Genomic DNA, 24020 nt, shown 5'->3' with positions numbered 1-24020 from the left:
CCAGGAACCACATCAGACGAACGTTAACCATACGTTCAAAGAGTTTGCAGACACAACTTGTGAGAGCAATAGGGCGAAAGTCCTTAGGGGAAGTACCCAGAGACCCCGGTTTGCGAACAGGGAGGACAACGGCATCGAGCCAGTCTTCAGGGACTGACGACGACTCCCAGATCCGATTATACAGACTCAGTAAATACTGAGACGTGCTCGGAGGGAGATGGCGAAGCATCTCATAATGAATACCATCGGAGCCCGCCGCCGTAGAACCGCAGAGGGCCAGGGCAGAACGAAGTTCAGAGAGAGAGAAGGGATCATTATAGGGAAGCTGAAGATGAGTGCAGAAATCTAAAGGACGAGACTCAAGGACAGGTTTACGAAGAAGGAAAGATTGGGGAAGATGAAGACCAGAGCTAACAGAAGAAAAGTGGGAACCCAGTTCGGAAGCGACCTGCAACGGGTCCGCCACAAGAGTATCATGGAGGTGAAGGACCGGTGAAACATCGGGAACGAACTTACCCGCTATCTTGCGGATACGCTTCCAGATCTGGGCCAGAGGGGTTTCGGACGTAATTGTCGAGACATAAGATGCCCAACATTCACGTTTAGGCGTACGGATGGCCCTACGGGCCACCGCACTCGCTTTCCGAAAGAAAAGAAAAGAATCGGTCGTCTGCCTACGGCGGTGCTTCTTCCAGGCTGCACGCTTACAGCGGACAGCCCGAGCACAGTCCGCATTCCACCAGGGAACGCACTTCCGTGGACCCCGAGAGGAAGAGCGAGGAATAGAGCGGAGGGCAGCGTTGAAGACAGTGTCATGAAAAAGGAGGAGAGCGCGAGAGAGGGGCAGAAGGGAGAGGTCAGAGAGAGTAGCACCGAGGGAAAATAGGGTCCAGTCCGCCTTAGCAAACTGCCACCTAGGGAAAGAGAGGGAAGGGCGAAAAGAGAAAAAGGAAACAAGGATGGGGAAATGATCACTTCCATGGAGGTCATCAAGAACCTGCCATGTGAAATCTAAGTAAAGAGAAGAAGAGCAGAGAGAAAGATCAAGACAAGAAAGGGTACGAGTTCGAGAGTCCAAATGAGTGGGCTCACCAGAATTCAGAAGAGACAGGGAAGAAGAGAGGAGAAACGGCTCAAGGAGGCGACCCCGGGTATTCGTCAGAACGTCACCCCAAAGAGAATGACGACAATTGAAGTCACCCAGCAGGAGCACAGGCTCCGGCAAGGAGTCTAGGAGGTGTTTCAAATCAGGAAGAGAGAGCGGGACACTCGGGGGGAGATAAATGGAACAAACTGTGTACCATTTCCCCACAAAGATACGAGCAGCAGAACAATGGAGAGGCGAAGGAAAAAGTAAAGGAACAAAGGGAACATCAGCCCGAATCAAGAAAGCAGAAGAATTAGAAGCCCCAGCAATGGCTGGGGGGGGGGAGAGAAAGGAATAGCCACGAAAACGACCAGGACGAGCACCAAGCATCGGCTCCTGGAGACAGACACAAAGGGGCGAAAACCGCGAAACCAGAAGTTGGAGTTCGAGGAAATTGGCGTAATAACCTCGAACGTTCCATTGAAGAATGGACAACGACGAGAAGAGAAAGGACAAAAACAGAGAACAAGGAAGAAACAAAGGCGAAAGACCAACAGAGCACGTTAAAGAATATCAGGGTCGGGATCAGGGTCAGCAAAGTCAGGGTTAGGGGGCATGGGTAAACTGAGCAAAGACGGAGGGAAGGAAACGGGAGAACAGATCAGAGGTGGGCGGGCAGGGTCCGGAGGAGGAGGAGGAGGAGACAACGGAGAGGAGCAGTCAAGGACAGCAGCAGGAAGAGGGGGAGTAGAAAGAGAGGAGCGCACCCCAGCAAGAGCAGCAACCGAAAGGGAAGCAGGGGCCAAAGAAACCTCCATAGCGGGAACAGGGGGCGCAAGCACTGAAACGGGAGTGGAAGGAGCAACAGAGCCAGGAGGAGGAGCTGAGGAAGAAAGCGAAGCCTTCTTACCCGCCGGGGAAGAGGAAGGAGAGGAGCCAGGCTTACGCTTCTGACTTAAAGAGACCGGTGTCCCAGCAACTACGTACCGGGCAATGGATTCCAGTGTCTCAACAGGAGAAGCCGAACGAGAGCACACACGACGGCCGTTAGGAGAGCGATGGACATCCGCCCGCACCGACAGGCGGCGGGGAGAGCCGATAGATGGAGGAAGAGGATGGGAAGGAGGATCGGAGGGGGACGAGGAAGGAGACACAGAAGACACGACAGACCGGGTAGAAGGAAGGGGAACCCCAGACAGAGGACCAGGAGGAGGATCCTTCGGGAGAGAACCCAAAGGGACAGAGGAGGGGGCAGTGGGCGCATCAGGGTCCAAGGCCTGGAAACGGTTGTGAGTCTGAGGAAGGCGGGAAGGACGAGGAGAGGAAGAGCGCAACACGCGAGCATAAGAGATATTAGCATAAGGCGGGAGCCGGCGAACCTGGCGCCTCGCCTCAGGAAAAGATAAACGCTCCCGGTGCTTCAAGTTGAGGACGGCTGCCTCAAGCTTGTAATGGACACACGCACGGGAGAAGGTAGGATGGGCCTCACCGCAGTTGAGGCAACGAGCCTGGGGAGAAGCGCACTCCGACTTAGAGTGACCTTCGCCACCACACAAAGGACAGAGAGAGACAGTCCCGGAGCAGCGGAGGGCACCATGCCCAAACCTCCAGCACTTGTTGCAGAGCCGAGGAGAAGGAATGTACTCCTGGACAGAGCACCTGGCACCAGCAAGAATGACAGAGGGTGGAAGGGTCCTACCATCAAAGGTAATCTTCACAACCCGGAGGGGTTGACGGCGACTACCACGAGGGGGACGAGTAAACGTGTCCACCTGGAGAATAGAATGGCCCTGGGCAGCGAGGATATGTCGAATATCGTCGTGGCAGTCGCGTAGGTCCCGAACACCGGTCGCAACATGGGGCGGGAGCAAAATAGTGCCAACACTGGCATTCAACTGAACGTTCTTCGAGACCCGAACGGGGGTCTCGCCAAGGCAGGATAAGGCAGCCAAGCGGGAAGCAGCATCCTGAGAAGGAGCAGCAACGACACGCGTACCGAGACGAGTGGGGTTAAAAGTAATGGAGGCATCCACGGAATCAATGAGATGTCGATGAAGGGAGAAATCGTCAGGAGGCGCAGAATCAAGAGGGAGGAGATCAAAATATTTGGCCCACGAAGCGGGACCAAACAAGGCTTGATAGGTAGCAGAACTGGAAGGAATCGAGCGAGGGCGGCCGTGACGAGAACGGCGGTGAGAACCCCCAGAGAGAGAGGGGGTTAAAAGGCGCAGTAGTTACAACTAGAGAAGGAGCCGCGCCAGGGGACGAGGTAGTCACCACTGGGGGCTTGGGGCTCGACCCAACCACAGAGGAGGGAGGGGAGCCAGGGGAAGGAGTCAGAGAGGCCAAAGGAGGAGCAAGGTCGGGGCCCAATGCAGCGGAGGCTACAGAGCCCGGTCTTCCAATACGGACCGACTCGGGGGCTTGGTCGCCCACCCCACGAGCCTGAAAAGGTAAGCCAGAAGCAGCCGAAACAGGGGTTATCATCTTGACGAAATTACGAATTCACTCACGAATGTGCCCCCACACCCACCATGGAGCCACAATTAGAGGCAGGACACCCAACAAGAAGCTATCGCCGATCTTGTCGGGGCCTCCTAGGGGTGCGTCGTGAGTATACGCCCCACAAACGCCACCTTAAGAAACCGACAGTCCGTCGAGATCGGGTTCACTGACGAAGTGGGGATTGACAATAAAAGGTTCCCCTCGCTCTCGACGTCGGGTACTGCAGTTCTACGGGTGCAAGAGTATGCCTCCTCAAGCACCCGGGCGTCAAAGTAGAAGAAGTCCAAGGGAAGAACCAGAACGAGCAAAAGGTCGGCAGGAAACGGCAAGCAGATAGGAGAAGAGGGGGGAGAAAAACGAAACAGAAGGAAAAGGAAAAGATGCCCAGCAGAATTGGAGAGGACGGCAGCAGGAGCACAAGGCTAGAAAAGGACAGAGGACTGTCCCAAGGAGCATCACACTCCGGCAGCCGCCCACTAAGCCCCCAGACGGCGACAACGAGCTGAGCGGGGAGGGGGAGTCACAACGAAAGACTTAGCCACACCAGGGGACGAAGTGGTCACCACCGGGGGCTGGAGGCTCGACCCAACCTCAGAGGAGGGAGGGGAGCTGGGGGAAGAAGTCAGGACGGTCAAAGGAGGAGCAAGGTCGGGGCCCAACGCAGCGGGAGCTACAGAGCCTGGTCTTCCAATACAGGCCGACTCGGGGGCTTGGTCGCCCACCCCACGAGCCTGAGGGTACAACGGAAACATTCAACGACAGAGACGAAAAGTGACAAATTCATCCACGAATGTGCCCCCATACCCACCATGGAGCCACAATTAGAGGCAGGACACCCAACAGGAAGCTATCGCCGATCATGCCGGGGCCCCCTAGGGGTGCGTCGTGAGTATACGCCCCACAAACGCCACCTTAAGAACCGTCAGTCCGTCGAGATCGGGTTCAGCGACGAAAGGGGGATTGACAATAAAAGGTTCCCCTCGCTCGAGACGTCGGGTACTACAGTTCTACGGGTGCAAGAGTATGCCTCCTCAAGCACCCGGGCGTCAAAATAGAAGAAGTCCAAAGAAATAATCCAAAACAAGCAAAAGGTCGGCAGGAAACGACAAGCAGATAGGAGAAGAGGGGGGAGAAAAACGAAACATAAGGAAAAGGAAAAGCGATCCGGCACAATTGGAGAAGACAGCAGCAGGAGTGCAAGGCCAGAAAAGGACAGAGGACTGCCCAACGGAGCATCACACTCCGGCAGCCGTCCACCAAGCCCCCTCACGACGCCAACGGGCCGGAAGGGGAGGGGGTGCAGTATTAAAAGTTATGACAAGTTTTGTAATAATAGGTATTTGAATGGTCAGCACAGTAACCGAACCAGGCAGTGTGATGTAGTCATTGCGCGAATTCGCCTTGGCTATAGACACATCTGGCAGGTTAGTGAGGCTGAGCCACTACCAGAATACTCAGATTGTAAATTCTGTGATAAACCTTTAATGCATTCACTAGAACACTATATTGTTGAATGTGAAACCGTAAAGGACTTTAGACCTCCTGGCCTATTGTACCACCAACCGTGTAACTATTTTATTGACTCAGGTGTTCTGGACGACATCCTAACAATTTATCCAAAATTTGCTTGTCCATTTTAAAGAATGAAGAACAATTTTTATTTATATCACTTCTAAGCTGCATCACTTATGAACCATCCCTGCTCTTGTGTGGCAGTGCACAATAGAAAGTTGTTTTCACATATCCATACATTAAAACATTGATTGTAACCATTATATATATGTGCTTCAGCCTACAGTTTAGACCTATTGTCTTATGTATGACCCTCTGTCCTGCGTGACAGTGAATACCAGCATTATCCTCACTTTAATAAGACTATCAAAATCCTCAGATTAGGCAAAATTGTAATTATTTTTGTCAATAAAGATGTTAATAATAATAATCAACTGAGAAAATCAAAGAGTGACCGCCTAGAGCCATGCTGGCCAGGAGCGACACTGTATCCACCTCTATGAGTCAGCTGACTCCTCTCTTTCAAATATCTCAAGCTCATATACAGACATATCTCGATCAAGAACTTCTAATTCATATATCAACAAAATAAAGACTATAATACACAACCTTACATAATAATACATATCAATAATTCAGTACATTAAAGATTATATGATATAAAAATATGTGAACAAAGAATTCATATTGGCAAGACATGGTAACACTGGCGGGAGAGGGGAGGAGGGGTTAAGGGAGGATTTCAAGACGTCTGTCCGCCAGCTATTATACATAAGTATATATGAATACAATATAAAGTATATATATAAAACATGTGTATCAAAACCATGTCTATGTGGTATACATCTCTCAGTGCCAAAATCTAATTTAATGTAGAGGATAATGCTATGAACAATAATGAAAGGGAAATTACACAGTATACATGACAGTAATACATCCGAGACCTATATTCATACATTCTCCATCATAGTTCACATAATATTTACCATACAGCATTATGTAGCATTCCATAATATAAGCATACACGGATGTTTTTCAAGCTACATGACATTAGGCTACTGCTATTCACTAGACTTCTAATATATATCCACAAATACATTGCAAGGACTTATGGTACAGATATATAATATACATAGATATATGTGGCATACATTGGCAATACACATTTAATACTAGTGTGTTGTCGAAAAAAGAATAACATAAATTCATATTCGTGATACTAGGCTAATCAGCCAAGACATCACTATACAGTTTGAGCACATCTTACACCAGCTACAGTATGATGTCACCGGAGCCGGGCGGCCGAGCGGAGAGCACGCTGGACTTGTGATCCTGCGGTCCTGGGTTCGATCCCAGGCGCCGGCGAGAAACAATGGGCAGAGTTTCTTTCACCCTATGCCCCTGTTACCTAGCAGTAAATAGGTACCTGGGTGCTAGTCAGCTGTCACGGGCTGCTTCCTGGGGGTGGAGGCCTGGTCGAGGACCGGGGACACTAAAGCCTCGAAACGCTATGCGTACTAGTGGCTTTAGGTATTGTATGTACTACCTCTATCTTTAAATCTAACAGAATGTTTGTACTGTAACCCTGCAACTATGTATGTACTGTTCCTAAATTATTATTATAATATCACAACACACCATGGACCAGTATGGTAATACCATAACACACCTGAGTGATTGTGAGGTGATTGTGATATTGCAGTGATTGTAATTTAATAGAGTGTGATAGTGATACCGAGATGGTGATATGACAGTGATAGTGAGGTGATGGTAATATAGCTGTGATAGTATAGTGGTGATATAGCAGTGATACTAAGGTGATAGTGATATGATGGTGATGGTGATATAGCACTGATGGTGAGGTAGTGGTGCTGTAGCAGTGATAGTGATATATCAGTGAATGTAAGAATGAAATATATCAGTGTAAGGAGATAATGTCGAGAAAGTGAAGTGATGATGGTGTAGCAGTGACAGTGTTATGTGATAGTGAGCTATTGGTAATATAACAGTGACAACAGCTGTCATATGGCGACACCAACAATTTGTTACTCAACATGGTCAGTATATGACCCCAAGTGTGGGGCCTGAGGTGATGGTGATATATAGAGGTGATAGTGAAGCTATAGTGATACAGCAATGATAGGTTACAGTACTGATAAGATATAGCATTGATGGTGATACAGCCGTGATTTTCAGGTATATGATACCAAAGCATATATACCAAAGATAGTGAAGTTATGATGATATAGTGATAAAGGTCCGTCCTTAAATTAAATTGTCATCAAAACACGCAGTCCATGGTGATGCTGAAGTGATGGTGATGGTGGTGGTACAGTGAACTAGAGTGGCAGCACAACACCACAGTAGTGATGGTGGTGGTGGTGGTGCAGTGAACTAGAGTGGCAGCACAACACCACAGTAGTGATGGTGGTGGTGCAGTGAACTAGAGTGGCAGCACAACACCACAGTAGTGATGGTACAGTGAACTAGAGTAGCAGCACAACACCACATTAGTGATGGTACAGTGAACTAGAGTGGCAGCACAACACCACAGTAGTGATGGAACAGTGAACTACAGTGGCAGCACAACACCACAGTAGTGATGGTGATGGTGCAGTGAACTAGAGTGGCAGCACAACACCACAGTAGTGATGGTGCAGTGAACTAGAGTGGCAGCACAACACCACAGTAGTGATGGTGGTGGTGCAGTGAACTAGAGTAGCAGCACAACACCACAGTAGTGATGGTACAGTGAACTAGAGTGGCAGCACAACACCACAGTAGTGATGGTGATGGTGCAGTGAACTAGAGTGGCAGCACAACACCACAGTAGTGATGGTGGTGGTACAGTGAACTAGAGTGGCAGTACAACACCACAGTAGTGATGGTGGTGGTACAGTGAACTAGAGTGGCAGCACAACACCACAGTAGTGATGGTGGTGGTACAGTGAACTAGAGTGGCAGCACAACACCACAGTGGTGATGGTACAGTGAACTAGAGTGGCAGCGCAACACCACAGTAGTGATGGTGGTGGTATAGTGAACTAGATTGGCAGCACAACAAAGTAGTGATGGTGGTGGTACAGTGAACTAGAGTGGCAGCACAACACCACAGTAGTGATGGTGATGGTACAGTGAACTAGAGTGGCAGCACAACATCACAGTAGTAATGGTGGTGGTACAGTGAACTAGAGTGGCAGCACAACACAGCAGTAGTGATGGTGATGGTACAGTGAACTAGAGTGGCAGCACAACACCACAGTAGTGATGGTACAGTGAACTAGAGTGGCAGCACAACACCACAGTAGTGATGGTACAGTGAACTAGAGTGGCAGCACAACACCACAGTAGTGATGGTACAGTGAACTAGAGTGGCAGCACAACACCACAGTAGTGATGGTGCAGTGAACTAGAGTGGCAGCACAACACCACAGTAGTGATGGTGGTTGTACAGTTAACTAGAGTGGCAGTACAACACCACAGTAGTGATGGTGATGGTACAGTGAACTAGAGTGGCAGCACAACACCACAGTAGTGATAGTGATGGTACAGTGAACTAGAGTGGCAGCACAACACCACAGTAGTGATGGTGGTGGTACAGTGAACTAGAGTGGCAGCACAACACCACAGCCCACCACAGTCACCTCCGTAATGTTACTGTGGTTGACTGCTGCCCTCACCACATCCAGGCCGCTCACCACATCACCGAAGACATCTGTAAACTGGCCACCACCCGGGAGGTCCCTGGTGGTGATGGCGAACTGGGCACTCCAAGGACCCCCCGGCTCCCACCTGGCCCACACAGCTCCTGCCTGGCCTGACTCCCGGTACTGCCCCTGGAGGTCAGGCAGCAGTGGGGCTCCTCCCTTACCATCATTACTCTCGTAGTCTCCGCCCTCCACCCACTCCCCCGGCTGACCCTTGCCCCACACCCGCAACAGTTTAGTGTTGCGGTAGGTGTAGCCCCGCTGGCCCGTACACAACACAAACTGTCTGGCCAGCGGAGTGTCAGGGGTCAGCCGGATGGTGACCCGCCCTCTTGTTGACCCCGCCCACCCGAGGTCAAGGAACGCCAGGGTGCAGGAGGGCTCCAGCACTGCCACAACCTCACTCTCCTGCAGAAAATGAAATAAATCATGCTGATAACTGTATAACAAAATGTTATCATATTAGTTATCAAAACTCAGTAAGTCAGTAAGAGAAGTGGGTGTAACAAAGTAACCTGGAGGGTGTGGGCGTGGGCGAGCATGGGCTGACGCAGCAGTGGGTGGAGGTACAGCTGTTCGTCTTGTAGAGTTATCCTGGCAGAGCGGCGGCCATCTTGGTCTTCCTGGACGGCCAACACCCGGCCAGCCTCCACCAGCCTCTTGACGGGCTCCCTCATCCTGCGGAGGTCCTCAACCTGTGGACAGTGTCAGCCCCATTATCACCTGTGGTCAGTGTCAGCCCCTTTATAACCTGTGGTCAGTGTCAGCCCCATTATCACCTGTGGTCAGTGTCAGCCCCATTATCACCTGTGGTCAGTGTCAGCCCCATTATCACCTGTGGCCAGTGTCAGCCCCATTATCACCTGTGGTCAGTGTCAGCCCCATTATCACCTGTGGTCAGTGTCAGCCCCATTATCACCTGTGGTCAGTGTCAGCCCCATTATCACCTGTGGTCAGTGTCAGCCCCATTATCACCTGTGGTCAGTGTCAGCCCCATTACCACCTGTGTTCCTTGATGGCTCCCTGTTGCTTATACATTGTTAGTCGCCTATAAAGAGACGTTGTTGTCTTGCCTATATACTGAATTCTTTGGGGCTTACAGTCCCCAAGTAGGCATTTAAAGGCATAGACGACATTGGTCTCCTTCAAAGCGTTCTGCTTGGTGTCTGGCGAGTTTTTCATGAGTAGATTGGCCGTTTTTTTGGCTTTATAATGAATTATCAATTGTATTTTCTGATTTTTGTCTGTAGGGATGACGTTCCTATCAACAATATCTTTCAGGACCCAGCCATTAAGCATATATGAATACAATATAAAGTATATATATATATACAACATGTGTATCAAAACCATGTTTATGTGGTATACATCTCAGTGACTAAATCTAATTTAATGTTAGAGGACAATGAAATGAACAATAATGAAAGGGAAATTACACAGTATACATGACAGTAATACATATGAGACCTAAATTTATACATTCTCTATCATAGTTCACATAATATTTCCTATACAGAATTATGGAGCATTCCATAATATAAGCATATACAGAAATGTACCCACAGCCCCCCTCTACTGGCAGGGAGTTGGTGCTGGACCTGTAGCTCCTACACACACCCCACCCCCTCCCTCTACTGGAAGGAGGTTAATGTTGGACCTGTAGCTCCACCAAACCTCTACTGGCAGGGGGTATGGTGCTGGACCTGTAGCTCCATTTCCCCCCCCCCCCCTCCACTGGCAGGAGGTTGGTGCGGGACCTGTAGCTCCAGCCCACCTCTACTGGCAGGGGGTTGGTGCTGGACATGTAGCTCCAGCCCCACCACTCTACTGGCAGGGGGGTTGGTTTTGGACCTGTAGCTCCAGCCCCCCTCTACTAGCAGGGGGTTGGTGCTGAACCTGTAGGTCCAGGCCCTTCTACTGACAGGGGGTTGGTGCTGGATCTGTTGCTCCTGCCTGCCTCTACTGGCAGGGGGTTTGGTGCTGGACCGATAGCTCCAGCCCCCATCTACTGACAGGGGATTGGTGCAGGGACCTGTACGTTCAGCCCCCTCTGCTGGCAGGTAGTTAGTGCTGGACCTGTAGCTCCTGCCCCACTCTACTGGCATGGGGTTGGTGCTGGACCTGTAGCCCTAGCTCCCTTGTACTAGCAGGGGGTTGGTGCTGGACCTGTAGCTCCAGCCCCCCTCTGCTGGCAGGGGGTTGGTGCTAGACCTGTAGCTCCAGCCCCTCTCTATTGGCAGGGGGTTGGTACTGGACCTGTAGCCCTAGCTCCCTTGTACTGGCAGGGGGTTGGTGCTGGACCTGTAGCTCCAGCCCCCCTCTCCTGGCAACGGGTTTGTGCTAGACCTGTAGCTCCAGCCCACCTCTACTGGCAGGGGGTTGGTGCTGGACCTGTAGCTCTAGCTCCCATCTACTGGCAGGGGGTTGGTGCTGGACCTGTAGCTCCAGCTCCCATCTACTGGCAGGGGGTTGGTGCTGGACCTGTAACTCCAGCTCCCTTCTACTGGCAGGGGGTTGGGACTGGACCTGTAGCCCTAGCTCCCTTGTACTGGCAGGGGGTTGGTGCTGGACCTGTAGCTCCAGCCCCCCTCTACTGGCAAGGGGTTGGTGCTAGACCTGTAGCTCCAGCCCCCCTCTATTAACAGGGGGTTGGTACTGGACCTGTAGCTCCAGCCCCCCTCTACTGGCAGGGGGTTGGTACTGGACCTGTAGCTCCAGCCCTCCTCTACTAGCAGGGGGGTTGGTGCTGGACCTGTAGCTCCAGCTCCCCTCTACTGGAAGGGGGTTGATGCTCGAACTGTAGCTCCAGCCCCCCCCCTCTACTGGCAGGGGGGGGGGGGGTTGGTGCTGGACCTGTAGCTCCAGCCCCCCTCTACTGGAAGGGGGTTGATGCTCGAACTGTAGCTCCAGCCCCCTCCCCCCCACTCTACTGGCAGAAGGTTGGTGCTGGACCTGTAGCTCCAGCTCCCCTCTACTGGCAGGGAGTTGGTGCTGGACTTGTTGCTCCAGCCCTCCTCTACTGGCATGGGGTTGGTGCAGGACCTGTAGCTCCAGCCCCCCCCCTCTACTGGCAGAAGGTCGGTGCTGGACCTGTTGCTCCAGCCTGCCTCTACTGGCAGGGGGGGTTTGGTGCTGGACCAGTAGCTCCAGCCCCCCTCTACTGGCAGAAGGTTGGTGCTGGACCTGTAGCTCCAGCCCCCTCTACTGGCAGAGGGGGTTGGTGCTGGACCTGTTGCTCCAGCCTTCTCTACTGGCAGGGGGTTGGTGCTGGACTTGTTGCTCCAGCCCTCTTCTACTGGCAGGGGGTTGGTGCTGGACCTGTAGCTCCGCCCCCCTCTACAAGCAGGGGGTTGGTGCTGGACGTGTAGCTCCAGCCCCCTCTAATGGCAGGGGGGGGGGTGGTTGGTGCTGGACCTGTAGCTCCTGACTTCCCTCTACTGGCAGGGGTTTGGTGTTGGACCTGTATCTCCAGCCACCTCTACTGGCAGGGTGTTGGACCTTCAGCTCCAGCCCCCCTCTACTGGCAGGGGGTTGGTGCTGGACCAGTAGCTTCAGCCCCCCCTCTACTGGCAGGGGGATAGTGCTGGACCAGTAGCTTCAGCCCCCCTCTACTAGCAGGAGTTGGTGCTGGACCTGTAGCTCCAGCCCCCTTCTACTGGCATGGGAGGTTGGTGCTGGACATGTATCTCCAGCCCCACCACTCTACTGGCAGGGGGTTGATGCTGGACCTGTAGCTCCTGCCCCTCTCTACTAGCAGGGGATTGGTGCTGGACCTGTAGCTCCAGCCCCCTTCTACTGGCATGGGAGGTTGGTGCTGGACATGTATCTCCAGCCCCACCACTCTACTGGCAGGGGGTTGATGCTGGACCTGTAGCTCCAGCCCCTCTCTACTAGCAGGGGATTGGTGATGGACCTGTAGCTCCAGCCCACCTTTACTGGCAGGGGGATGGTGATGGACCTGTAGCTCCAGTCAGCTTCTACTGGCGGGGGAGGTTCGTGCTGGACCTGTAGATCCAGCCCCCCCACTCTACTGGCAGGGGGGGGGATGGTCCTGGACCTGTAGCCCCAGCCCCCTTCTACTGGCAGGGGTTGATGCTGGACCTGTAGCTCCATCCCCCCTCTAATGGCAGGTGGTTGGTGCTGGACCTTTAGCTCCAGCCCAATTCTACTGGCTGGGGGGTTGGTGCTGGACCTGTAGCTCCAGCCCCCCTATACTGGCCGGGGGTTGGTGCTGGACCTGTAGTTCCAACCCCCCTCTACTGGCAGGGGGTTGGTGCTGAACCTGTAGCTCCAGCCCCTCTCTACTGGCAGGGGGTTGGTGATGGACCTGTACTTCCAGCCCCGCCCCCCCCTCTTCTAGCAGGAGGTTGGTTTTGGACCTGTAACTCCAGCCCCCCCTCTACTGGCAGGGGGTTGGTGCTGGACCTGTAGATACAGCCCCCCTCTACTGGCAAGTGGTTAGTCCTAGACCTGTATCTCCAGCCCCCCTCTACTGGCAGGGGGTTGGTGTTGGAACTGTAGCTCCAGCCCCCCCTCTACTGGCAAGGGGTTGGTGCTGGTCCTGTATCTTCAGCCCCCCCACCATTCTCCTAGCACGGGGGTTGGTGTTGGACCTGTAGCTCCAGCCCCCCTCTACTGGCAGGGAGTTGGTGCGGGACCTGTAGCTCCTGCCCTACTCTACTGGCATGGGGTTGGTGCTGGACCTGTAGCCCTAGCTCCCTTGTACTGGCAGGGGGCTGGTGCTGGACCTGCAGCTCCAGCCCCCCTCTACTGGCAGGGTGTTGGAGCTGGACCTGTAGCTCCAGCCCCCCCTCTACTGGTTTGGGGGGGGGGGTTGGTGCTGGACCTGTTGCTCCAGCCCTCTTCTACTGGAAGGGGGTTGGTTCTGGACCTGTAGCTCCAGCCCGCCCGCCCCCCCCCCCGCCCTCTACTGGCAGAAGGTTGGTGCTGGACCTGTAGCTCCAGCCCCCCTCTACTGGCAGGGAGTTGGTGCTGGACCTGTAGCTCCAGCCCCCCTTCCTCTACTGGCAGAAGGTTGGTGCTGGACCTGTAGCTCAAGCCTTCATCTACTGACAGGGGATTGGTGCAGGGACCTGTAGGTCCAGCCCCCTCTGCTGGCAGGGGGGCTGGACCTATTCTACTGGCTCTAGCCCCTCTCTACTGGAAGGGGGTTGGTGCTGGACCTGTAGCTTCAGCCCCCCTCTACTGACAAGGGGGTTTGGTGCCGGACCTGTAGGCCCAGCCCCCTCTGCTGGCAGGGGATTGGAGCTGGACCTGTAGGTTCAGCCCCTTCTGCTGGCAGGGGGTTGGTGCTGGACAGCTGGACCTGTAGCTCCTGCCCCACTCTACTGGCAGGGGGGTGGTGCTGGACCTGTAGCTCCTGCCTCCCCTCTACTGGAAGGGGGTTGGTGCTGGACCTGTAGCTCCAGCCCCCATCTACTGGCAGGAGGGTTGGTGCTGGACCTGCAGCTCCAGCCCCCCTCTACTGGCAGGGGGTTGCAGCTGGACCTGTAGCTCCAGCCCCCCTCTACTGGCAGGGGGTTGGTGCTCGAACTGTAGCTCCAGCCCCCCCCCTCCCTCTACTGGCAGGGGGTTGGTGCTGGACCTGTTGCTCCAGCCTCCTCTACTGGCTGGGGGTTGGTGCTGGACCTGTTGCTCCTGCCTCCTCTACTGGCAGGGGGTTGGTGCAGGACCTATAGCTCCAGCCCCCTCCTGTACTGGCAGGGGGGTTGGTGCAGGACCTATAGCTCCAGCCCCCTCCTCTACTGGCAGGGGGGTTGGTGCTGGACCTGTAGATCCAGCCCCTTCTACTGGCAGGGGGTTGGTGTTGGACCAGTAGCTCCATACCACCTCTACTGGCAAGGGGTTGGTGTTGGACCAGTAGCTCCAGCCCCCCTTCTACTGGCAGGGGGTTGGTGCTGGACATGTAGCTACAGCCCTCCCCCTCTATTGGCAGGGGGTTGGTGCTGGACCAGTAGTTCCAGCCTCCCCCTCTACTGGCAGGGGGTTGGTGCTGGAGCTGAAGCTTCAGCCCCTCTCTACTGGTGGGGGGTTGGTGCTGGACCTGTAGCTCCAGCCCCCCCTCTACTGGCAGGGTGTTGGTGCTGGACCTGTAGCTCCCGCCCCCCTCTACTGGCAGAGGGTTGGTGGTGGAACTGTAGCTCCAGCTTTCCTCTACTGGCAGGGGGTTGGTGCTGGACCTGTAGCTATAGCCCTCCTCTACTGGCAGGGGGTTGGTCCGGGATCTATAGCTCCAGCCCCCTCCAATGGCAGGGGGGGGGGGGTTGGTGCTGGATCTGTAGCTCCAGCCCCCCCCTCTACTGGCAGGGGAGTTGGTGCTAGACCAATAGCTCAAGCCCCCCTCTACTGGCAGGGGGTTGGTGCTGGACCTGTAGCTCCAGCCCCCCCCTTTCTACTGGCAAGGGGTTGGTGCTGGACCTGTAGCTCCAGCCCCCCCCCCTCTACTAGTAAAGCGTTGGTGATGGACCTGTAGCTCCAGCCCCCCCCCCCTCTACTGGCAAGGGGTTGGTGCTGGACCTGTAGCTCCAGCCCCCCCCCCCCTCTACTGGCAAGGGGTTGGTGCTGGACCTGTAGCTCCAGGCAACCTGCTACTGGCAGGGGGTTGGTCCTAGACCTGTAGCTCCTGCTCTCCTCTACTGGCAAGGGGTTGGTACTGGACCTGTAGCTCAAGCCCCACTCTACGGGCAGGGGGTTGGTGCTGGACCTGTAGCTCATGCCCCCCTCTACTGGCAGGGGGTTGGTGCTGGACCCGTATCTCCAGCCCCCCCCTCTACTGGCAGGGGGTTGGTGCTGGACCGGTATCTCCAGCCCCACTCTACGGGCAGGGGGTTGGTGCTGGACCTGTAGCTCCAGCCCCCCTCTACTGGCAGGGGGTTGGTGCTGGACCTGTAGCTCTAGCCCCCCTCTACTGGCAAGGGGTTGGTGCTGGACCTGTAGCTCCAGCTCCTCTCTACTGGCAGGGGTTTAGTGCTGGACTTGTAGCTCCAGCTCCCCCTCTACTGGCAGGGGGTTAGTGCTGGACCTGTAGCTACTGCCCCCCCCCTCCCTACTGGCAGGGGGTTGGTGCTGGATTTGTAGCTGCAGCCCCCCTCTACTGTCAGGGGGGTTGGTGCTGGACCTGTAGCTCCAGCCCCCCTCTACTGGCAGGGGGTTGGTGCTGGACCTGTAGCTCTAGCCCCCCTCTACTGGCAGGGGGTTGGTGCTGGACCTGTAGCTCCAGCCCCCCTCTACTGGCAGAAGGTTGGTGCTGGACCTGTAGCTCCAGCCCCCCTCTACTGGCAGAGGGGGTTGGTGCTGGACCTGTTGCTCCAGCCTTCTCTACTGACAGGGGGTTGGTGCTGGACTCGTTGCTCCAGCCCTCTTCTACTGGCAGGGGGTTGGTGCGGGACCTGTAGCTCCAGCCCCCCCTCTACAGGCAGGGTGTTGGTGCTGGACCTGTAGCTCCCGCCCCCCTCTACTGGCAGGGGGTTGGTGCTGGACCTGTAGCTCCGCCCCCCTCTACAAGCAGGGGGTTGGTGCTGGACGTGTAGCTCCAGCCCCCTCCAATGGCAGGGGGGGGGGTGGTTGGTGTTGGACCTGTAGTTCCTGACTCCCCTCTACTGGCAGGGGTTTGGTGTTGGACCTGTATCTCCAGCCCCCTCTACTGGCAGGGTGTTGGACCTTCAGCTCCAGCCCCCCTCTACTGGCAGGGGGTTAGTGCTGGACCAGTAGCTTCAGCCCCCCTCTACTGGCAGGGGTATAGTGCTGGACCAGTAGCTTCAGCCCCCCTCTACTAGCAGGCGTTGGTGCTGGACCTGTAGCTCCAGCCCCCTTCTACTGGCATGGGAGGTTGGTGCTGGACATGTATCTCCAGCCCCACCACTCTACTGGCAGGGGGTTGATGCTGGACCTGTAGCTCCAGCCCCTCTCTACTAGCAGGGGATTGGTGCTGGACCTGTAGCTCCAGCCCACCTTTACTGGCAGGGGGATGGTGATGGACCTGTAGCTCCAGTCAGCTTCTACTGGCGGGGGAGGTTCGTGCTGGACCTGTAGCTACAGCCCCACCCCTCAAATGGCAGGGGGTTGATGCTGGACCTGTAGATCCAGCCCCCCACTCTACTGGCAGGGGGGGGATGGTGCTGGACCTGTAGCCCCAGCCCCCTTCTACTGGCAGGGGTTGATGCTGGACCTGTAGCTCCATCCCCCCTCTAATGGCAGGGGGTTGGTGCTGGACCTTTAGCTCCAGCCCAATTCTACTGGCTGGGGGGTTGGTGCTGGACCTGTAGCTCCAGCCCCCCTATACTGGCCGGGGGTTGGTGCTGGACCTGTAGTTCCAACCCCCCTCTACTGGCAGGGGGTTGGTGCTGAACCTGTAGCTCCAGCCCCCCTCTACTGGCAGGGGGTTGGTGATGGACCTGTACTTCCAGCCCCGCCCCCCCCCTCTTCTAGCAGGAGGTTGGTTTTGGACCTGTAGCTCCAGCCCCCCCTCTACTGGCAGGGGGTTGGTGCTGGACCTGTAGATACAGCCCCCCTCTACTGGCAAGTGTTTAGTCCTAGACCTGTATCTCCAGCCCCCCTCTACTGGCAGGGGGTTGGTGTTGGAACTGTAGCTCCAGCCCCCCCTCTACTGGCAAGGGGTTGGTGCTGGTCCTGTATCTTCAGCCCCCCCACCCATTCTCCTAGCACGGGGGTTGGTGTTGGACCTGTAGCTCCAGCCCCCCTCTACTGGCATGGGGTTGGTGCTGGACCTGTAGCCCTAGCTCCCTTGTACTGGCAGGGGGTTGGTGCTGGACCTGTAGCTCTAGCCCCCCTCTACTGGCAGGGTGTTGGTGCTAGACCTGTAGCTCCAGCCCCCCTCTACTGGCAGGGGGTTGGTGCTGGACCTGTAGCTCCAGCCCCCCTCTACTGGCAGGGGGTTGGAGCTGGACCTGTAGCTCCAGCCCCCCCTCTACTGGCTGGTGGGGGGTTGGTGCTGGACCTGTTGCTCCAGCCTTCTCTACTGGCAGGGGGTTGGTGCTGTTCTTGTTGCTCCAGCCCTCTTCTACTGGAAGGGGGTTGGTTCTGGACCTGTAGCTCCAGCCCGCCCGCCCCCCCCCCCCTCTACTGGCAGAAGGTTGGTGCTGGACCTGTAGCTCAAGCCCCCCTCTACTGGCAGGGAGTTGGTGCTGGACTTGTTGCTCCAGCCCTCCTTTACTGGCATGGGGTTGGTGCTGGACCAGTAGCTCCATACCACCTCTACTGGCAAGGGGTTGGTGTTGGACCAGTAGCTCCAGCCCCCCTTCTACTGGCAGGGGGTTGGTGCTGGACATGTAGCTACAACCCTCCCCCTCTATTGGCAGGGGGTTGGTGCTGGACCAGTAGTTCCAGCCTCCCCCTCTACTGGCAGGGGGTTGGTGCTGGAGCTGTAGCTTCAGCCCCTCTACTGGTGGGGGGTTGGTGCTGGACCTGTAGCTCCAGCCCCCCTCTACTGGCAGGGTGTTGGTGCTGGACCTGTAGCTCCCGCCCCCCTCTACTGGCAGAGTCATCAGATTTATTGGGGTTTAATTTAGTTAATTGATTCAGAAAATTGAATAGTTCATCATTAAAGTAAAGTATGGTTCTGAGGCTGCAGTGGGTTCAGTGACATTGATCGCAGTGACTTGTAGCTGTTTTAGGCTACTGTTCACTGATTTGCCACTGAGGCCTCATGAACTCATCTTCAGCTTTAAATGATGATACTAACATCAACCTCTGTTGGTATAGTCAGCTGTAATCTCCTTAGTATAATGCTACTGGAGAAATATAATCAGCTGACAAATTTAGATTTCTATTGGTATTGTTTATCTGCAGGCATAGGTCTCCTCAGGCTTGATACTGGGCCTGAGAGTAATTTACCTCCTGCAGAGTTTAACATGGTTATACCCTGATATTTAGTAGGGCTACCGATGAATTGATGGTAGTAATCTGTCCCCACAAGGAGAGCTATTTGGCATTTGATTTGCTCAAATTTACCTGCAGCTGCTTGATAATAGCTTTCCAGGTCAGCATAATCAACTTGAGATTGTTGTGACAAATCTTCACATTTCTTGATCTGTCTTGTTAAGTGGCCTTTAAGACCTGCAAGGGTTCTTTTCATTCTCCCTGCATCATCCATACTGGCTAGTTGGTGAAGCCTTGTGGGACTTGTACTTGGGCTGCTCATAATACTGAACAAGCACTGATGGTAGCCTAGGGTATAATTTCTGCACTCACTAGGCAATAATCCTACCTCTACTAGAGGTTAGCACTTAAAATTAATACACATTATATATATACAATCATACACACTAATGATTTGAGTGATAAACCAGTGTCATGGAAGTACCTTTAGGTTAGCTCTTCTATATCACCCTAGGATGGTAGAGACACTAATTAATCACTCAAAGGTGTAATGATCATAAGTAAATTATTATATATACACAACTCAACTCGAGTTGATAAAAATTACACCCAAAATAGGGTCAGCACCATTCATTAATGGTGTTAGGTTGATCAATATAGTACAACTGACTATGGTAATAATGGGACTAGGATGAGCAATAATAGTTCAACTAGTCAATTTTAATATCCTACCCTGTTGTGGGTTGGCAATTAGTAAATATTATACTGTGATCACTAGTGCAATATATATTAAATAATTCTCTATTTTGGAGAAATAATATACACAATTGTTGATAATAGCCTCTTAATTAGCCTCTATGAAACTTCTAATATCAAGAAGTATTAAATATTATTAGTGACCTCGCGAAATAAACTCCACAAATTCGTAGATAATCTCTCGAGGACACAGCCACTAATTTGGCTGGCTTCTATATTAGCGCTGTCATTTCACGATATAACACGCCACCAAATTCTGTGGGTGTGCATGAAACCGCTGACGAAGCTGATCTGAACTGAGCGGGGCTCGTGAACTCGCACGAGTCAACGCCGCCGTCATTGACTGCTGGCTTTGTTTAAATAACACTGCACTAGTATATTTAATGAATCCACTGGTTAACTGGTTCATCCGGTACTAAGATGACCAATTGTGGGTTCAAAGGATCAAATAATCCGTCATCCGGTTCGAAGATGACCAAATAATGTGGGAACCGACCTGTGAGATTTATATTTATTTAATTTATATGAATTTATATTTACGTTAATTTATATACTTCGATAGCAATTTGTATAATGATAAGTGGACTGTATTTCTGCAATAATCTCATAATCTCACAAATCGATCCTCTACACATTAGGGGGGTTTATATTAATTAAATATATATGCAGCCAATCAAACTACAGTAATAGACTACATACATTGAAGAGGTTCCTTATCTTATAGTACAGCAGGTTAGTCCACCAGGTATAACTAGGGTGTAGACACCAAATTATCCTCTTTGAGGTAGCTTCCATCACCCAGTAACTGATGCACAAAGCCTTCCTCGTCTTGACCTGTCAAAAGGGCGCTAGCTGTAAAGCCAGATTCTATATATGACAAGCTATATCAGAGAAAACACTATACATGGAACCTTAAAGACCTGGCTTAATTACCTTTAGTTTGAGGCTTCCACGTGCTCTAACTGGATCACCCTATATAATGACATTAATGGCCATAAATGAAAATAAACGGGTTTCGGAAAGAACACTTAACTTGAATTTGTTGACAGCGTGTTGAAAATGGTACACCTTTGGTTTCCATAACACTACGTCCAAGTAAAATTAACAGGAGCCGAATTTGCTCCCTGTGAGCCTCTGGTCTAGTCTCAACAATGGCTGCCCTCCTTCCTCCCTGACGCCTGGCTTACATTGTCCAGATGACGGAAAGTGATAGAAGGGTCACATTTACTCTACTTTAATATTGATAATTAAGTTAATTTATATGAGATGTTTTTATGACGGTAAAGTCCAAAGACTAATGTATTTAAGAATAATTCCCACCATAATAGGTGGTGAATTATAATAGTGTGTGGTGATATCCCGTTTTCTATAGACGGTAATTCCACTACAAGTTACGTTTTCTATGGGTAACTTGTTTATACAATACAGCTATTATCTGTATGATTATTAAATGGTGTCGGATTTTCCGACACCCCCCTCTACTGGCAGGGGGTTGGTCCTGGAACTGTAGCTCTAGCACCCCCCCCCCCCTCTACTGGCAGGGAGGTTGGTGCTGGACCTGTAGGTCCAGCCCCCCCCCCCCACTCCTGGCAGGGGGGTTGGTGCTGGACCTGTAGCTCCAGCACCCCCCCCCCCGTCTCTACTAGCAGGGGGGTTGGTGCTGGACCTGCAACTCCAGCCCCTCTTTACTGGCAGGTGGTTGGTGCTGGACCTGTAGCTCCAGCCCCCATCTACTGACAGGGGATTGGTGCTGGACCTGTAACTCCAGCCCCCCTCTACTGGCAGGGGGTTGGTGCTGGACCTGTAGCTCCAGCCCCCCTCTATTGGCAGGGGGTTGGTGCTAGACCTGTAGCTCCAGCCCCCCCTCTACTGGCAGGGGGTTGGTGCTGGCATTGTTTGGGAGTTTGTTGACAGTTTCAAGGCTTCAGTCTCTCCGTATCCAGCAGTGATCTCTTTTGGTTCGCTGTTTTCTTGGATGCTTTCCTGGTAGGTTGGTGGAGTGTCTGTGCCTCTCTGAGGGGGCCAGGATCCAGGTGTTGGATAATTCCAACACCGAATACAGCATTGTTGTATTCTCATTACTTATTACTAACCATACTAAATATTGTAGTAAGTAAAATTAACAACTCGTAGAATTCTCATGTACTAATAATTCATCTGTGCATAAGGCTATTATTCTCACGTCACCTGACGCCAGTATTACGTCAGATTTCATGACAGTAAACACATTATATCCAATTTGTGTGAGAATTAAATACGATTCTCCATAATTAAAGCATTCTGTATGACAACTGATTGCAGACGAATTGTTCTCTAACTAAAAGCCGAATAGAGCGTTAGAATCATAGCGTCTACCTCACGATAGAGTTAACGTCATCAATGAATGCCATGGGGAGACATTAATTCCTCTCCCTTCTATATTTACTATTCTTAAATAGTTAAATAATAATATTTCGTTCCTCTAAATAATAAACCCGTCCAGTCTTTAAAGTTTCAAGCGCGAATGCGAGAAATATTAACCACTGCACTGCGCAAAGCGCCTTTAGGCGCTCAGAGAGTTGTGCTTTTTGTTTTTTAATTTGGCTATATTTTAATGTTTTTTAATGTTTTCATTACTATTTGTGTTTTGAAATGGAAATAGTTGACTTTGGAAACATTTTGACATTAAATTTACCTGAACATTTGTAAAAATAACAACAATATGTCCTTGACAATTGCACCAAGACGTTTTTGCCGAAAATTGGTGAGCAGTGCAAGGGTTAATGTTCGTGACAATAATTTGTGTTATGAACGTCGACTCGGCGTGGGTTGGAGGGACGCCATCCCCCTCAGTACGCGGACACGTGCAGAGCCGAAAGGAGGCAAAGCTGCACTTACCGTACTCATAAAAGACGCCATTGTCCAGCAAATAGGGCAGGTGTTATCCATCCTCAGATGAAAGCCGCCACTGTGAGGCGTGAATGACCTTGCAGATAATATCTTCAGCTAGTGCTGGTGTTAAATAAGGGACCCCTTGATTTGGTTCCTGACGACACGTGATCAGCCAACTTGAAGCGCATCACTATCCAGGATAGGTTCACCGGAGCCTGGGATGCGAAATTACGGCAATCTTAATACTTATACAGTGCCCACAGCTAAGTACTCCTTTATTTGATGCATCATTTACAGGTCTGTTAATAGCAGGGTGATTGTTCGTTATGCAGCGGGATAACACCTAATAACAGGTGATTAGAATTCCATCTGTAGATATTAATATTTTTGAATATGAATTGAGTAGTTAAATCAATTGCTACTGGTATTTATTTATCTTGCAGCCTGAGAGAAGAATTCCTCATGCTGCCTTCTCCATGTTGAACCATACCATTCGTCAGTGTATCGGATCTGGAGATTAAGAGGACTTCTATGGTTATCTAAAGGAATCTGCTTCAAGCTAAGGCTTATTTCTTTTTTATCCATTTCCTTGCAATTTGATTTATTCAGAATGTTTGATATTAATGTGTGATTTACTGTAACTCATTATTATGCTCATATTCATGTTCTTTATGTGAATGATATTATATTCAGCATTATTTATAGGATTAGATTATTATTAATTGAATTAGTGAACGAACCACACTGATTCCTGGACGTACTTACCTCCAGTAATAACCCCCCCAATGTAGGTGTTTGAGGTTTGTTTCTTTAATAATACAGCCCATTAATTATTCTTATGATCATACTTTCTAGTTATATCCATAGTCACTGGTTTTCTCTAGAATCTTATCTAATGATCTGAAATTCTCAGTTTCCCTCTTTACTTTAAAAGCGGGTGGTCCTTCGTAATTTAATTTACTACTTTAATTATTAATTAATCAGAATCAAGCCCAAATATCCCACACCAGGGTTCAATAGAGGATCACAGGTTGTAATCATTGCTCAGGACAGAAATGGTTCCCATGTTTCCTTTCACCAGATTTCTCTGTTCACCTACCAGTAATGTTTATCCAGGAGTACGGCAACTATTGTGTATTGTATATTAAGTCAGTAGTTGATCTTGGGGAACCTCGATAAACCTAAGAACAGCTTCCTATCTTAAAAACGCAACTCAATATCTTGTTATATGAGAAAAAAACTTACTGTTAATTGCTTCTGGGGGATCTCTCCAGTGATTTCCTGAACTTTATTCATGATGCTGGAGGCTGAGTCTCCCAGGTGTACGGGGTCAGCTGTGGTACCTGTCTCTGTGGTCGTCATCTCCAGGGCCTCCCTGATGGTCTCCTGCACCTGTCATTACAAACACAAACATTAATGGTGGAGGCTGAGTCTCCCAGGTGTATGGGGTCAGCTGTGGCACCTGTCTCTGTGGTCATCATCTCCAGGGCCTCCCTGATGGTCTCCTGCACCTGTCATTACCAACACAAACATGAATGGTGGAACCTGGACTATAATGAAGCATCAGGCTCTGAATAAAGTAACTGGACTATAATGAAGCATAAGCTCTGAGTAAAGTAACTGGACTACAATGAAGCATCAGGCTCTGAGTAAGTAACTGGACTATAATGAAGCATCAGGCTCTGAGTAAAGTAACTGGACTATAATGAAGCATCAGAATGAGT

General features: G+C 51.8%; 1 protein-coding gene across 1 annotated transcript in view; it reads right to left on the bottom strand.

Moving 5' to 3' along the window:
- Positions 1-24020, bottom strand: part of LOC138352989 (uncharacterized) — a 50682-nt gene that overhangs the window by 18019 nt on the left and 8643 nt on the right. Inside the window, exons 3-5 of the mRNA XM_069305653.1 lie at positions 23542-23688; positions 9327-9506; positions 8785-9072 (exon numbers count right to left, since the gene is read on the bottom strand). Of these exons, the coding sequence (XP_069161754.1) occupies positions 8785-9072; positions 9327-9506; positions 23542-23688 (615 nt within the window). The remainder of the gene's footprint in view (positions 1-8784; positions 9073-9326; positions 9507-23541; positions 23689-24020) is intronic.

The sequence above is a fragment of the Procambarus clarkii genome, chromosome 55 (genome assembly GCF_040958095.1).
Source record: "Procambarus clarkii isolate CNS0578487 chromosome 55, FALCON_Pclarkii_2.0, whole genome shotgun sequence".
Lineage (NCBI taxonomy): Eukaryota > Metazoa > Arthropoda > Malacostraca > Decapoda > Cambaridae > Procambarus > Procambarus clarkii.
The sequence above is the reverse complement of the archived record's forward strand: the minus strand, read 5'-3'. Positions and strand labels throughout refer to the sequence as shown.